The sequence below is a fragment of the Myotis brandtii genome, unplaced genomic scaffold (assembly GCF_000412655.1).
Source record: "Myotis brandtii unplaced genomic scaffold, ASM41265v1 scaffold176, whole genome shotgun sequence".
In the NCBI taxonomy this organism is placed as follows: domain Eukaryota; kingdom Metazoa; phylum Chordata; class Mammalia; order Chiroptera; family Vespertilionidae; genus Myotis; species Myotis brandtii.
The window spans coordinates 3,030,138-3,046,746 of NW_005356519.1; the positions used below are offsets into that span (position 1 = coordinate 3,030,138).

General features: G+C 41.4%; 1 protein-coding gene and 1 long non-coding RNA gene across 2 annotated transcripts in view; both read left to right on the forward strand.

Annotated features, from left to right (window-relative positions):
- The window catches only part of BAG2 (BCL2-associated athanogene 2), a 16,295-nt gene extending 3,216 nt beyond the window's left edge, over window positions 1-13,079 (forward strand). Inside the window, exons 3-4 of the mRNA XM_005863325.2 lie at window positions 9,017-9,126; window positions 12,559-13,079. Coding sequence (XP_005863387.1) covers window positions 9,017-9,126; window positions 12,559-12,971 — 523 coding nt within the window. The 3' untranslated portion in view covers window positions 12,972-13,079. The remainder of the gene's footprint in view (window positions 1-9,016; window positions 9,127-12,558) is intronic.
- A 647-nt stretch (window positions 13,080-13,726) lies between these two features.
- The window catches only part of LOC106725607, a 17,106-nt gene continuing 14,223 nt past the window's right edge, over window positions 13,727-16,609 (forward strand). Inside the window, exon 1 of the long non-coding RNA XR_001361529.1 lies at window positions 13,727-14,832. This is a non-coding gene — a long non-coding RNA (uncharacterized LOC106725607). The remainder of the gene's footprint in view (window positions 14,833-16,609) is intronic.

A 16,609-nucleotide genomic window follows, 5' to 3' on the forward strand; every position in this document is an offset into this window, starting at 1 on the left:
GCATTCGATCTAAGGAGAACCCCGCGAGCGCCCGCTCGCCCGCCCCACCGGCGGCCACGTGCTCCCTAACCGAGCCGAGCGGTCCGAGCAAAGGAAAAGCGGAGACGGGGGAAAGTGACGTCATTTTCGAGCAGGGACGGTGGCACTCCGGTCCCCAGAACTTCTGGAACCTTCTGGGGGCCGGTGTACGGTCTTCCACGTGTTTTCAACTTAGTCGTGACCTTTTTATGCATTTTTAACAGAGGCAGCAGTTGAGCGGTCCATGATGGGGATGATCAGTTTCTTTGCTCCCAGACACTTAAGAGCAAAAAAATTTAAAAAGCCAGGAACTCCTCCGATAGCAAGGACTGGCCAGGAGGAGGAGGACACATGAGGGGCTGCTGGGGGACCGGCGGCTGGGTATCTGGAATTTAGACGCTGCAGCTGCCAGCTTTCCCCGCCATCCTGCCTTCAGCCCTGACTGGTCCCTCAGCGTTCATTGTGCACCTTCTTCCAAGTGCCAGTCACTGGCCCGAAAGGATAAGATGAGTTTTTGCCTCTTAACTGATTCCGATGGTATTAACTAGTTAACGTAGTGGTGGGCTTGTACAGAATTTCTAAGTAAGTCATTACATTTGGAAATGTTTCTTTCCTTTAACAGTGTAGGAAGCCTTTTGTGTGATTCCTGGCTGCTGTGTAAATTGTGTGCAAGCTGAGTTAAATGAAAATCTCATTAAGGCACCCGCAGCCTCCTGGACTACACAGGGTTTTTTCCCATAGTTTTCACCAGGTTCTGGGTGGATGAAGGAGTGTGTGAGCCAAACATTTTAAGAAGCATTTCATTATGTCTTTATCTCCCTGAGTTAATACAGCAAACCAAGAAGAGGTATCTATTCCCCAAGTCAGAGTATTAATAACCACAGTTTATCTTAGCGAAGGAGGCATGTGTTACTACCCCAAGAAAGGAGTCCGAATGTGAGGAATTCTCCACCCACAGTGATTTCATGGATGGCAACAGTTAGAGAAACCGGAGCCAAAACCACTTTCTGGGGTTCTGCTGCGAATGAGAAAAAGAGAACAAGAAAAAAAGCAATGCTTCTCCATTACTTTTAACACTAACATTTTTACATCAACCCCCAGACAAAGTGGAGCACAACTAGAGATCAGTGGCCTCAGCTACTCAATGTCCCTCTAGAAAATAGTTTTTTTTATGTAGCAGCATCTCCCCAGGTCTTTAGAACTTTGAGGGTGTGTTCTCAACCATTTTAGGGGTTTCTCTTCCCTAATCAGGAAGAAAGGATTTTTTCTTAAAGCAATGAGGTCATTGCCCCTCCTTCTTCAAGCTAAATCATTGTCCTCAAACTTGAATTAATGCCTCATGTGCCGTAGGTACAAAAAGTCAGGTCCTCAGCTGGTTGCAGTGTTGACCTGTAGGTACACTAATAGGTGGTGGGTTTGAGTCCCAGTCAGAGCACATGCCCAGGTTGCAGGTTTCATTCATCCCCAGTCCAGGTGTGTTTAGGAGACAACTAACTGATCTGATAGTTCTCTCTTACATTGATGTTTCTCTCTCTCTCCCTTCCTCTCTCTAAAATAAAGTAATACTTTTTTTTAAGTCAAGTACTCATCTCTAAAAGAAAGCCTCTGGATTTGAGTTTATTATAGTCTAATATTGATTAATATAACATGAATTCTGATTACTGTATACAAGTGATTGAACTGTAACTTTTTTTTTTAATCTTCCCAAGGATATGTTTTGTTTGTTTTTTAATTGATTTTGAGAGAGAGAGAAAGAAACATCGATCAGTTGCCTCTAGTATGTGCGCCCAGACCAGGGATTAAACCCGAAACCTCAGCATTGCCCTGACTGGGAATCGAACCCGAAACCTTTTGGTGTATGGGAAGATGCTCCAACCCGGCTAGGGCTAAACTATAACTTTTTAAATTAACCCTTGAGCTGAGGAGGAAAGATTAATTAATATATGTTGAATTGTTCATTGTAAGGACTTTCCTCATCATTTTAGACTTTTGTAAGCTTTGTTTCTTTCTTTAAAAAATAAGTAATATTAACATTAATGTTAACTAAGGAAGTGTTTTAGAAAATAATAAAAATAGAGAGAAATGCTAATGCCTGGACAAAGTCACAGCACTACACTGTTAAAAACTAGAAGAATTATGTCTAGAAGGTGAATTTTTAAAAAGAAAACATAATATTCATATGTAATTTGTTTCTAACGTTTTACTGGGGCACTAGCTTATCTTTTTCAACTTCTTCTAAGAAGGTGATTCCTTTATCTCCTGGTTTTATTACCTATTTTAAGTGGTGTTTGGTTTTTGCGTTCATCAGTGGCGCATAACACCGTGCTTAAGTTATTGTAATTATAAATAATGCATGCTAACATTCATTTAATGAGCACTGACTATATACCAGACCCCATGCCTCCATTCTCCAGTTGGGAAATTGAAACTTAAGAAGTTCAGTCTTGTGCAAGGTCACATAGCTAGAACCCAGGAAGACTAGCTATAGAGCTTAATACTTCATTACTAGTTTTCTTAAATAAGTCATATTTTAAAATGTGGGAATAGTGTAAGGATGAATATATGATTTTACTGGAAGAGGTGAAAATTCCATTTAAATTGGTGTTTAATTCAGTAAATATTGAACACCCACTCTGTGCCAGGTATTGTGGCGCTCCTAGTCAGCTCTGGATGGTGATGAAGATGGGGCGTGGTTTGTGGAGAAGGGCACAGGGCTTGATGACAGGATGGGAGATTGGCTGTTCACACATTTCCCCACACTGATCATATTGAGGCTCCTTCTCCCACTTATCAGCCATTTGCAGTGGCTTACATGGAGGGTTGGGTGAGCGAAGGGGGTGATATGGATCATTTGTTGGCTGGAAAGTTTCTGGTTGCTCAAAAGTTTCTTAGGGTGTGGCAGTGTCCAAGGAGTCCTCAAACAAGATGGCACCATAGTTAATGTTGTACAACAGCCTATAATTTAAAAGAGCACTTTTCATAAACATTGTGATTGGAACCTTAAAAACCCTTTGGCTAGGAGGGCAGATGTTATCTCTCTTGGAAATGAGGGAACTGAATCCAGAGGGACTGACTGTAGCGTGAGGAGCTACTACTCACAGTAGCTCCTCACACTTTTTACACCAAAGTGTCTCAGTAGTGAATGTCATTTAATATTTTGGTTATGATCAGGAAAACCCTTCAAAATTTTACGTTGCCTAAAATATGAGTGATCATCGTAGTATTCTTTAGATACAAGAGTATTGAATAAGAGACACATGATTTTTTAAAAATTCTTTATTGTTTTAAGTATTATATATGTCTCCTTTTCCCCCATATTGACCTCTCCGAAGAGACACATGATTTTTTTAAAATTTTTATTGTTTAAGGTATTATATATGTCTCCTTTTTTCCCCCATTGACCTCTCTGAAGAGACATATGATTTTAAGAACCCGTTTTAGAAATTCTTTCAAATAAATCCATGATAGGAGCACTTGCCATTTTCACGCCTCTTTATGAAAACACAAATTCTTGTTATTTGTAAGCCCGAGTTCATGATGTTCACCAGCACCCATTCTGAGCCCATTGCACATATCTCTACTCATGTATATATTTTTTTAGTTGATGTTGTCAGTCACTGTGAAAAACTTGTTTACCTGCTTTACTTGGTTCAGTCACAACCACCATATCTCATTATCCCTGTTTCATGGATGAGGAAAATTGAGGCGAGGGGAGTTTCAGTAACTACTCAAGGTTCGAACAGCTGGACTGGAACACCCTTGTGGTGCCCACTGTGTCCTGTATTAGCTGACGGGGAGCAGGCACAGTCAGGGGAAATCGCTGTTCGGTCTCTTCTAAGTCTCCCAACTTGGTGTTTTGATACCCAGGCTGCTGAGATCTGCAGGGTGTCAGACACATGAGGACTAGCTGAGGATAAGAGCCTTTCAGTTCTGTCCTTGTGTGAATATTCTGACTGCAATTTACTGTGGTAAAAGCCTGCTTAGTTGTGATCTCATGCAGAGAGTTTTCCAGAAGCACAGCCCAGGCCGGCCTTGATGTGAGGATAGGTTCTTTCCCAATTTGGACGTGTAGCTGCTTCCACGATCTGTTAGTGAAAACAGAACTGCCCTCTCCGCCAAGAAAAGTGCTGTCGAATGATGTGTTAAAAAAAACAACCATGAAGGATAAAGTGAGAGAGTCCAACAGTGTCTACCCAGAGGTCCAGAAGAAAATAATGGAATGGAGGACAGGGAATATTCAAAGATACAATGGCTTACAATTTTCTAGAACTAGAAGAAAGGTAGATTATATGAGTTGTATTTAAGATACCAGTAGCTGATAAACAGTACAAGTTTACTTAAACAAGCTAAGTAGAGATCTGGGTACAGCTTTTTAAAAGAAAAAATTAAAAATACAATATCGTCCATACACTAGACAGATGTACAGTAGTGCCAAGGGAAGCATTAACCAATGCCTCCTCAAGGGGGGGAGGGGGGAAGTTGTTAAGGAAACAGTTCCTGTGCAAAGGATTGGGTTTTGAAAAAGTTTCACCAGTGGACTAGGGTCAAGGATAAGGAATGTCGCAGAAGAGGGAATAGCAAATGAAAGGTCAAGGATGCCAAAAACTAACAAAAAAACTTTGGTTCTGAAGACTGACATTTTACCTTTGCTATGATATGAAAAAGGCGTATGTGAAAATATACATAAGAAGTTCTGTAAAACATGAAATCTGTTTTTCACAGGGAAAAAGCCCTGTCCATTTCTAGTCTTGTGGGGGGCGGGGGGTTGAGGGGGAACCCATAAAAGTTCCATCTAATTTCCTTTATATTTGGTCTTGTTTAATGACAAAATACTTCTTCATGGGATAGGTTATATTTTTTCTAGAATGTCTCCTTTTAAACCATTTTTTGTTAACAATACCATGAACTTACTGTTGTAACTTGCTGTTGTAAATGAAGTGTCCTTTTTTAGAAAAACTTCCAATTCTTTATCACCTGCCATTTGAATGCAAACTCGAGTGTTAAAAAATTAATCTCTTCTTTAGCATCTTCTCATGTACCAGTCACATGGTTCATCTGTGGACCATGGTTCATTTAAATACTAGAGTCATGGTTTGTGTTTTTAGCATAAATATTTCATATTAGTGCCAACTCAGTCTCTTTCATGTGTACTAGGCCCTAGTTTATCTGAGAGTTTGCAAATGTAAACTGTGTAAGTACATCATGAATGGTGCTAGAAGAAGGCCTGATACTGCATTATTCCTATTTTATAGATTATTAATTTTCATTGTTTCCTAGCCATATTATGTAGTAAGATTCTTTACAGCTCTTTGCTTTTACTGGCTTTTATAAATGCAAAGTCCAACATATATTTAGCATCTTGATGAGTAAAGGGACCCTGTGACTTTTCTGCTTATGAGTGCTATTTTGGGGTATAACAGGTGGGTGACTGTTGGGGAAAAGGCGTATGTGTGGTTGGGGTGAGGAGGGGGGATCCTTATATGGAATGGACACGTGCTAAAACATTGGTGAGGTCGTTCCTTCTGGACCCACTTCAGGCAGCAGTCAGGATTAGATCTTCAGTGATCTTGGGTTTCTAAGACCATCTGGATACTGGGGCTAGATCTGTCACTGTTTATTTTGGAAAAGTTGGAAGCTTGTGTAATTGCAGGGTAATATATAGCAAGAAAGTGCCCTGGAAACAGTGCACTTTAAATATACAGAATTTCTTTTTCTTGCTCTCATGATTCCACATGACTGGGTGTGTTCATGCATATGCGTAGTAATAAGTACATGGATGTGTATAGTTGGGGAAAGTAGTACGTCTACAGCCTGGTCATGGCTCTGTACCAAAAATCTACAGAGGCATTCCCTTTAAATTTGGGAAAAGGCAAAGATGCCTTCTCTTACAACTGCTTACAGTACTAGAGGACTGTATTCAGTATTATATAAAGAAAAGTAGGAGCTAATAGCTCTGGCGGAGTAGCTCAGTTGGTTAGAGCGCCATCCTGATATGCCAAGGTTGCGGGTTCGATCCCCAGTCAGGGCACATACAAAATCAACCAGTGAGTGCATGGATAGGTGGAACATCAAATCGATATTTCTCTCTCCTACTCTCTAAAATAAAAAAAGAAAAAGAAAACTAGCTAATAACATTGAAAAGGAAGAGATAAAAACTATCATTTTATGATCATCAATCTAGAAAAGAAAAACCAATAGAATCAAAAGACAAACCATTAAAATTAAGTATAAGTCATGGTTGCCAGCTAAAAGATGACACTAGAAAAATAGCATTCTTTAACCAGAAAAAACCAACTAGAAAATATCATTTAAAATATATTATTCACAGTAGCAACAATATCCACAAACTATCTAGAACACTGAAGAGTCCACAAGACTACCATACTTCCTATATAATAAAAGGGTAATATGCAAATTGACCCTATTGGCAGAATGACCCTTCACTATGATGAGTACTGACCACCAGGGGGCAGACGCTTAACGCAGGAGCTGCCCTCTGGTGATCAGTGCGCTTCCATAAGGGGAGTGCCGCTCAGCCAGAAGCCGGCTCATGGCTAGCCAGCGCAGCGGCAGTGGTGGGAGCCTCTCCCGCCTCTGTGGTAGCTCTAAGGGGAGCAGGCCTAAGCCGTTAGTTGGACATCTCCTGAGGGCTCCTGGGCTGCCAGAGGGATGTCTGACTGCCAGCTTAGGCCCAATTCCCCAGGGAGTGGGCCTAAGCCATCAGTTGGAATCCCCCGAGGGGTCCCGGACTGCGAGAGGGTGCAGGCCGGGCTAAAGGACCCTCCCCCACAAGTGCACGAATTTTCATGCACCGAGCCTCTAGTCTATATATATAAAAGGCTAATATGCAAAGTGTCCCCTTGGGAGTTTGATCGCTTGCTATGACATGCGCTGACCACCAGTGGGTGGTGCGGAACGAAGGAAGGCCTCGGCTGGCAGCCAGAAGGCCCCAATCGGCCCTGATCACCGGCCAGGTCTAGGGACCCTACCCATGCACAAATTTTGTGCACCAGGCATCTAGTTAAGAATACTTCATCACAAGATGAAATCACCACCTACAGTGTGCAGTTCCAAGTAGTGGCTCCCAAAAGAAAAATAAAGAATACTTCAAAACTCTAATAAAGAATATAGAAGAGGATCTGAATAAATGGAGATATATCATGTTTTTGCATGGAATGACGATACAGTATTAGAAAGATGTCAGATTTGCCCTTTTTTTTTTTTTTTGGAAAAACCCAATACACTTATTCTAGAGTTTACATGGAAGAATAAAAGTCTAAATAGATAGGTTTTCTTTAAAAAAGATTAGGAGGCTGTTCCTACTGAATATTAAGGCATATTATAAGACTGGTTATATTTTTTAATTTTTAAAAAATTTTTATTAAATTTTAAAGAGAGGAAGGGAAAGAGAAACATCGATATGAGAGCAAAACATCCATTGGCTGTCTCCTGCATGCCCCCTACCGGGGATTGAGCTGCAACCCAGGCATGTTTCCTGACCAAGAACCAACTGAGCCACACTGGTCGGGGCAGGTGCTATTTTTCAAAGTGGGTATTTTTGTAAGAACAGTCAATGGAATAGAGATTTCAGATGTAGACCATCTACAAATCACTGGGGGATAAATAGATTTTTGGTGGATCATATTGGAGAAAAAAGTCTCTATGGGGAGAAAAATAAAACAATATCCTTACCTAACTACATATAACGGTGGGTTCTAGATGGGTTAAGATGTAAATAGGAGCCCCGGCCAGTGGCTCAGTTGGAGCATCATCTGATACACCAAAAGATTAGGTGTGGGTTCCATTCCCCGTTATGGCGCATATGGGAGGCAGCTGCTCAGTGCTTCTCTCTCTCTCTCTCTCTCTCTCTCTCTCTCTCTCCCTCCCTCCCTCCTCCTTCCCTCCCTCCCTCCCTCCCTCCTCTTTTCTTCCATCTCTAAAAATCAATAAACATGTCCTCAGGTGAGGATTTTTAAAAAAGGAAAAGATATAAATAGGATAAAGGTAAAATGATAGAGTTAACAGAAGGAAATGTAGGCCAACATCTTATAACCTAGGGATGGGGGAGACCCTGAAAAAAAATTTCAGAAGCATAAATCATAAGGCAAAACAAAACCAGGAAAAGATGAACTTGATCATTTCAAAATAAGAATCTCCGTTCAGTGAAGAGTATCCCAGCGTTAATATATTATGATAGGATGGGAGAAGATGGTTGCATTATCTGTAACCAACAAGGGATTCGCATCTTGAGTATGCAAATCAACAAGAGGACAGCAATCCCTGTTTAAAAAAGAAAACAGATAAAGGCTATGAATAGGCTAACAAGGATACAAAGAGATGTCTGAAATTATTAATGAAATAAATGCAAATTAAGTATTGAGTTATCACTACACTTACTGTCAATAGTTAGAAAATTGGAAAATGCTGAGTATTGGTAGGGTTGTGGGGATATAGGGACTGCTGTGCTTTGCTGCCAGGAGTATGGCCTGGTATAGCCATTCTAGAGAGCAGTCCTCGTACTGAGTCAAATGAAGGTACACACACCCTTTGTCTCAGCAGTTCTGCCCTCACGCAGGTTCTTAAGGGGCATGTATTCATTGAAGTGTTGTTTGTGGTGGCGAATAGCTGAAGGACAGGGGGAGTGTCTCTACTGGGAGGTAAAATCAGGTGGATATACATGTGGAGAATTGGGCAACATTTAGAAGCTACTGATTAGATGGTTCTTAATAAAACAATGCTGAGCGTGATATATAAATTGAAAACATGAATACACAAATACATATTTTTGCAAGAACAAACAGATAACCACTAAGTAGAGCAGGGGGGGAATGGGAGTGGGGTAAGTGGATTTAAAAAGAACATAAAAATGAAAGGATAAAAAATAAAAGGAATAACGACGTCTTGAAAAGTCTTCCTAATGATCTTTAAACTTGAATTGAATGACGGAAGGGTGAGGACCACTGATTGTCCATGTAGTAACTGCTGTGTTTCTCTATAGGGTGGAAGCTTTAAGAGAAGCAGCAACTGCCATTGAGCAAGAGAGAGAAATCCTCCTGGAAATGATCCACAGTATCCAGAACAGCCAGGACATGAGGCAGATCAGCGATGGTGAGAGCTGGTTCCATGGACGGGGGCTCGTCTTTTACACCCTCTGTGGGGTTTGTGATACGCGTGGGTCAGTTTTTGCTTGACTTGTGGTATGAGCACACCCGATTTCAGCATTCAGTGTGAGCAGCAGGCAGCAGCTGCAGCTGTCAGTTTATTACAAGAGATCATTCTCCCACTATACTCCCCAGCCCAGGCCGAGGCCGGACGTGATGGAAAAAGGCCTCCAAGCTCCTTTGGCAGAAAAGCTAGCTCCAAGCAATAAGGCCAAGTATAGAACTTAAGTTCTATCGAAGTTACTGGAATGTAGAATTAAAAGCAGAGGGAGCCTGGCTGGAGTGGCTCAGTGATTGAGTGTCGACCTATGAACCAGGAGGTCACGGTTCAATTCCTGGTGGGGGCATAGAGTTTCGGGCTCGATCCCCAGTGTGGGGTGTGCAGGAGGCAGCCAATCAATGATTCTCTCTCATCATTGATGTTTCTGTCTCTCTCCCTCTTCCTTCCATTTCTGAAATCAATAAAAACATATCTTTTTAAAAAGCATAGGGAAGTCCTAACCGCTTTGGCTCAGTGGCTAGAGCAGGGGTGGGCAAACTTTTTGACTCGAGGGCCACAATGGGTTCTTAAACTGGACCGGAGGGCCGGAACAAAAGCATGGATGAAGTGTTTGTGTGAACTAATATAAATTCAAAGTAAACATCATTACATAAAAGGGTTCGTTTTTTTTTTTTTTTAGTTTTATTCATTTCAAACAGGCGGGATCCGGCCCCCGCGGGCCTTAGTTTGCCCACGGCTGGGCTAGAGCGTTGGCCTGCAGACTGAAGGGTCCCCGGTTCGATTCCAGTCAAGGGCATGTACCTTGGTTGTGGGCACCTCCCCAGTAGGGGGTGTGCAGGAGACAGCTGATCAATGTTTCTCTCTCATCGATGTTTCTAACTGTCCCTCTCCCTTCCTCTCTGTAAAAAATCAACAAAATACATTTAAAAAAAAAAAGTAACCTTATAAAAAAAAAGCACAGGGAAAAGGTGAGATGGGAAGGGAGAAAAATGCAAGAAAATAAACTACAACCCCAATAAAACCCCATTAATATAAAAACGTGCCATCATTTTCATATGAAAAGCATGACTGCCCTGGAGGAACAGGTCAGCTGTGATTTGTGTTCGCTGAGGAACAGGTCAGCTGTGATTTGTGTTCGCTGGTGATGACCTTCCTAATTTGGTGCTTCCTTCACAGAACAAGCTAGTGGGCCAGGTAGCTGTACAGTACGAGAGCAGTCTACCTCCAGAGTCCACAATAGGGTCGGATCTCTTCGCCATCCTGGCCAAAGATCAAGGAATTAGGAAGTCACAGAACTTCCCTCCAAAGGTCAATGAATTAGAAAGGACGTAGGGGATTGCTGACTTTTTCATATAAATAATGAGGTGTTGACAGAGTCCCTTTTCCCATCATTGCTTCTGGGTGCTGGCTGAGACTTAGACCACTGGCCGTCTTAAATTTGTCTTGAGGGGGTGAAGTTGAGGCCTAATTTTCAGCCAGCTTTTCACCACTTTCATGGTTTTTTTTCTCAGCCCAAATTGGGGCATTGTATTCTGATAAACATACAAAATATGCCACCCCAAAATATGCTGCTTTGGCACAAGGATATTTTGAGCTGATTATTTTTGAGAAACTGCAGAGGCAAGAGAAGCTCTGGAAACAGAGAAGTTACCCTTTTGTAAGAGAAATTTACATTTATAGAGCAACTTTCCACATGTAAGGGTGTCTCCCTCTCTGTGCCAGGGAGGGGACTGTGAGTCACAAGGACTTTTATCAATGAAGAAGGTGCTCACTGTAGTTAAATCTTATTCTCTTTACCGTGCTTTTTCTGGTCACCTCCCATAACTGGCTTCCTTCCCTCCCCAACATCTTTTGTCTTCAGCTGAAGATGGTATTTAAGGTGGTAGAGTTACTCAGTTTTCCATGTATATGTGAGTTACACATGTTAATAAGCTTTTATATTTTTGTCCTTGTTAATCTTTTATTCTCAGACAAGAACTCAGAAAGATAGAGTGACAATTATTTTTCCTCCCCTACATGCACATCCTTTGGAGAGACACAGGACATCTGCTCTCTGCAGCCGTAACCGGCATAAAACCTAGTTATGCTCACTGTTCACACGGTGTTAAGACCTGATCTCCATCCCAGCTACAAACGCATACCTGCCCTGACTTGGCAAATGTGACCGCTTGAGAAGTCATCTGGTATTCCATGTATACAGACTTTCAGGGAAAGGGATTCTTTTTATTTTTTTGATTTCAGAGAGGAAGAGAGAGGGAGAGAGAGAGAGATAAGAACATCAATGATGCCCTAGCCGGTTTGGCTCACTGGATAGAGCGTCGGCCTGGGGACTGAAGAGTCCCAGGTTCGATTCTGGTCAGGGGCATGTACCTTGGTTGCAGGCACATCCCCAGTAGGGAGTGTGCAGGAGGCAGCTGATCGATGCTTCTCTCTCATCGATGTTTCTCTCTATCCCTCTCCCTTCCTCTCTGTAAAAAATCAATAAAAATATATTAAAAAAAAAAAGAACATCAATGATGAGGGAGAATCATTGATCGGCTGCCTCCTGCATGCCCCACACTGGGGATCAAGCCCACAACCCAGGCATATGCCCTGACCGGGAATCAAACCGTGACCTCCAGGTTCATAGGTCGATGCTCACCACTGAGCAACACTGGCTGGGCCAGGGAAAGGTATTCTTCAACCTCCCTCTCTAAACCAATGCACTTTATCAGTTAATCTTATATGCTATAGTTTTAACTTTAACTAACCCTTAGGAAATTCATAGCAGAGGTGACCTCAGAAAATAGATTTAGCCACAAATAAATGTGTTAGTGTTCTTGACATTGTTGGAGTAGGAAGAAATTTTTCTTTACCTTTTTAGATCCTCTCGGCTGGACTAGTACTTAAATCAACAGGAGATAGATTAACAATGGAAAAATAACCAAATTTAATTACATAACGTTCATATGGGAACCTCACATACATGAGAGAGTCAGAGACATGCCCCATACATGAGAGGTAGAGGTAGAAAGGTAAAGTGAGGTATACTCGACAATGTGAGCTAAGGTATGAGATACGGCGTCTGGGGCTGCAGAGGGGAGAGGGAGATTTGCAGGACAATAAAGAGATGCTCAGTTATTAGAAGTTTGCCCTGCCCTGTGGATGGGTCATAAAAATTATCTCTGGCAAGAATTCTTACCATGAGCAAACCCCCTAATTTAAATTCTTTAAGGGAGAGGTAAGGGTTTCTCATGAACCCTCAGGGTCTCCATCGCCTTCAGCTCAAAATAATCCCTATGCCAATGTAGCACATTGTGGAGAAGCCTGTTCTGAACCCCTCAACATAGATGAGTTTATGACTCACAGTGATTGGTATTTCAAACTTTTTATGTTTAGGAGAAAGAGAAGAATTAAATCTGACCGCAAACCGTCTGATGGGACGAACCCTCACTGTTGAAGTTTCAGTGGAAACCATTAGAAACCCTCAGCAGCAGGAATCCCTAAAGCACGCCACCAGGATTATCGATGAGGTGGTCAGTAAGTTTCTGAATGATTTGGGAAATGCCAAGAGTCACTTGATGTCGCTGTACAGTGCGTGTTCCTCTGAGGTGCCGCCTGGGCCAGTTGATCAGAAGTTTCAATCCATAGTCATTGGCTGTGCACTTGAAGATCAGAAGAAAATTAAGAGACGCTTGGAGACTCTGCTTAGAAATATTGAAAGCTCCGACAAGGCCATCAAGCTGCTAGAGCATTCTAAAGGAGCGGGCTCCCTAGCTCTGCAACAGAATGCTGACAGCAGATTTAATTAGTTTCCAAACCTGAGAGCAATGATGTGAAAATGATAACATGCTATCTTAAGTGATAACTAGTCCTTTATGTTAGGCATAACCACTCATTTGATAAAGAAGATGAAAATATTCGTGTCATTAGTTTTATGAACAACAATTAAAAGTAGAAATATTTTAATTATCTTCCTGTAAGTTTTTAGATTGAATTATTGTCTTGTACTAGGAACTAGCACCATATATATATGTATTTTTTACTATTCTGTGGATGAATGTTTTGTATGTGGGGGGAGTACAGTACGTGCTCAGCTAGGGGTAAAAAAACCACTGTTCTTACTGGGGCTTTGTCTGGTGTGGAGACACACGGGCACGTGGGGCATTTGGTTGACTAGAAAGCTTTACGCAGCAGCACACGCACATTTCCTGTTAGCCAAGCAGTGTGTTTACAGGGATAAAAGGAATTACACAGTAAGAACCTTTCCCTACATTCTCTCAATCAGCAATTTTTTTAGACATGCATGTTAAATTATTTTAAAGATTTACACATCTCATAATAGAAATATATTTCTTGATGTACATGAAAATATGGCAGCCCTAACCGGTTTGGCTCAGTGGATAGAGCACAGGCCTGCGGACTGAAGGGTCCCAGGTTCGATTCCAGTCAAGGGAGGGCATATGCCTTGGTTGTGGGCACATCCCTAGTAGGGGGTGTGCAGGAGGCAGCTGATCGATGTTTCTCACTAATCGATGTTTCTAACTCTCTATCCCTCTCCCTTCCTCTCTGTAAAAAAATCAATAAAATATATATATAAAAAAAGAAGAAAATATGGCAAATGAGAAAAATTCACATCTGATTTTACCACTGTGAACAATTATATATTCACTTCATCTTTTCCACATGCATCATTTCTCTAAAATGTTAATTACTATGTAAGTACAATGTAACTTGCTTTTAAAAATAATTAAATGCTGCTATAAAGTCCTTAAATAGTCAACTTAAAAACCTCTGACTTACCCAGTCCCCTCACTAGACACTTGTTTCCAGTTTGTTGCCATTACTACATAGAGCTTTTCCATTCTTTTTAAAAATTTTTTTATAAATTCCCAGCAGTGAGTCAAAGGGTATATACATTTTCATGGCCTGACATAATTCCAGTTGTTTTTCTTTGTCTAAGAGTTATCAATTTATACTGTCTTCAATAATTAAAATGTAGCTACTTCACTGAGCTTTCCAGCATTAAGCATTTTTTTCTAACATTAGATATGAAACATCTTTAGTTTGCATTTTTTTTACTAACAAAGTTGACCAGTGTATTGATTATTCTTTTATCTGTAACAAATGAAGCAACTATAGAATACTTTTACTTATTAGTGTTATTGACATACAAAGCCCTCAACTTTCCCAAATACTACTGCAAAACAAACATTTCAAACTCAATTTTTATTAGAGCATAAGTATTCTTTCATACTGGAAAGAAGTTAAGATTCGGGTATTTATTTATTTATATCAATGTATATTTATCTGTCAATGAAAACAATTCTGAGCTTTGCTTTCTGGACAAAAATGCCCAATTAGTCTCTCTTCATAAAAAGCAATTACAATCTAAGGATATTCATGTCTGCGTTGATTGCCAACCCCAAGTCCTCTTCATTTAAATCTTTCCATTTCATGGGGAACGTTCATTCTCATTGATAATGGTGGCAAAGCCTTTTGATTTGCCAGCAGATTCTAATTTGCTGTTATCAGGTTCACTGTCAGATAAAGATTTTCTTTTTGTGCCATCTGTTTCTTTATCAGCTTTTTGAAAATTAAGACACAGATGATCAAGTTTTCCTCAAGTTCTCAAGGACTGTCAGCATCTGTACATCCCATCTATTTGGGGAAGTAAGTACTCCCCCTTTCCACTGACTCCACGTCAGCCCGGGACTGTACCACAAACATTCCAGCGCTGTTTGTCTCATTCTTTACAATGAAGTTTATTGGAGGCTATTCCTTATCACAGACTCGAGAGCTGTGACCTATCTCCAAGCTGCGTCAGTCCCTGGTCTGCTGGCCACCAGCCTGAGCCACATTCAAAGGGCAGTGACCTCAGTGTATTGATTATTTTTAAGAATGGAAGTGTGACTTATTTTCAAATGATGAAACTCCCAAGCGTCACATTTTTACCTTCATTTAAACTGTCGTCTTCTATGTAGGTAGTAGATTTGGACCATAAGGGAATTCTGAGTATATGTTTTGTCCATGTTGATATATTCCCTAATGGCTATAATTGGGATCAGATACCATTTCTAGAATGTAATGTACAATTTTAGGGCAGCCCTTTGCCATCCCTCATGAGCACTGCTTCCCAGTAGAGTTCCCATGCCCACCCTAGTTTCTCTCGTGTGAGCCAGCAGGACCTGCAGAGGAGCCGACAAGAGCAGTCAGTGCTGGTCATTGACTGACGGCAGTGACACTGCTGCCCAGTTAGAAATCTGGCAGACATACTGGTAGAATTGCCCCTCCTGGTATTTTAATGTTGGAATCTCTGACATTGAAAAAATCCCTGTGCTGGCTTCCAGCTGTGCTTCCCTCCCAGTCCCAGTGTTGCATCCCCTAGGCACCATTCACACTGTATTGTATGTGGGTGGGTCCTCCCTTTAATTTAATGAAATATTAGCCAAGTGAGGCATTTGCAGAGGGACAGTGTGCAGGCAGGGAGGACCCTTTGTGTTGGAGCTCAGTCTAGTACCGAGTCAGAACTCATCCTCACAAGGGGATCGACTCTGTTTCAACATTTTAAAACTGGAAAGCATGAGAGAATTTAGCAACCACTGAAAGCAGAGGAAGGGTCTGGCACACCAAATTATATGCAACAATTTTTAGCGGGGAAACACCCGTGCATTTGTCCCTTTCACATGGCTGTGATAAACCCTACTATTTTTGGAGTGCGTCTACATGATAATGCTAATTTTGAAAGATGGATTTTACAATTATTCAAAACAAAAGTGGAAAGTCAGAGCCGAAAAGGCAAGACAAAGACAGCAGTGAGCTTGAACTTCTTTTTGTGTGTCTACTCATATAACAAGCAAGCCAAATGAAACGGACCTTATGCTTCGGGACACGGCCACGTTCTTAAGTTTTCAACATGAACTAAGGGTAAAGAGTTTGAACTGGACCACACACATCTTTCAATTATCCACCTCAAACCACTAAATAGTGTAGCAAATATGCCTCTTTTGCATGTAGTGGGCATTCAGATCACTTTGGCAGTCACACGTTTGGTGAGGAGCCGATTTCAGTGTCTAGTCCAGCTTTAATGTGCCATATTCCTGGGGTGATGAGAAAAGGTTAAATTAGGCACAGTTTGTGCAGGAAATTTGACAAAAGGAATCAGAAGAGTGAAAACCCTGGGCTTAGACTTAGCATTTGCATCCAGGGAGTATTACATCCCAAATGTAACTGTCAGATAATACAAGACCTGAGACAAAACAACACAGAGGGGAGGAAACCAAGATGGCGGCATAGGTAAACACCGGAGATTGCTGCCGCAAACAACCACTTCAAAAATACAACTAAAAGACGGAATGGACATCACCCAGAACCACAGGAAGGCTGGCTGAGGAGAGATTCTTCAACTAGAAGGAAAGAGAACAGCATACCGAGGCTCAGAGGAGGCGCA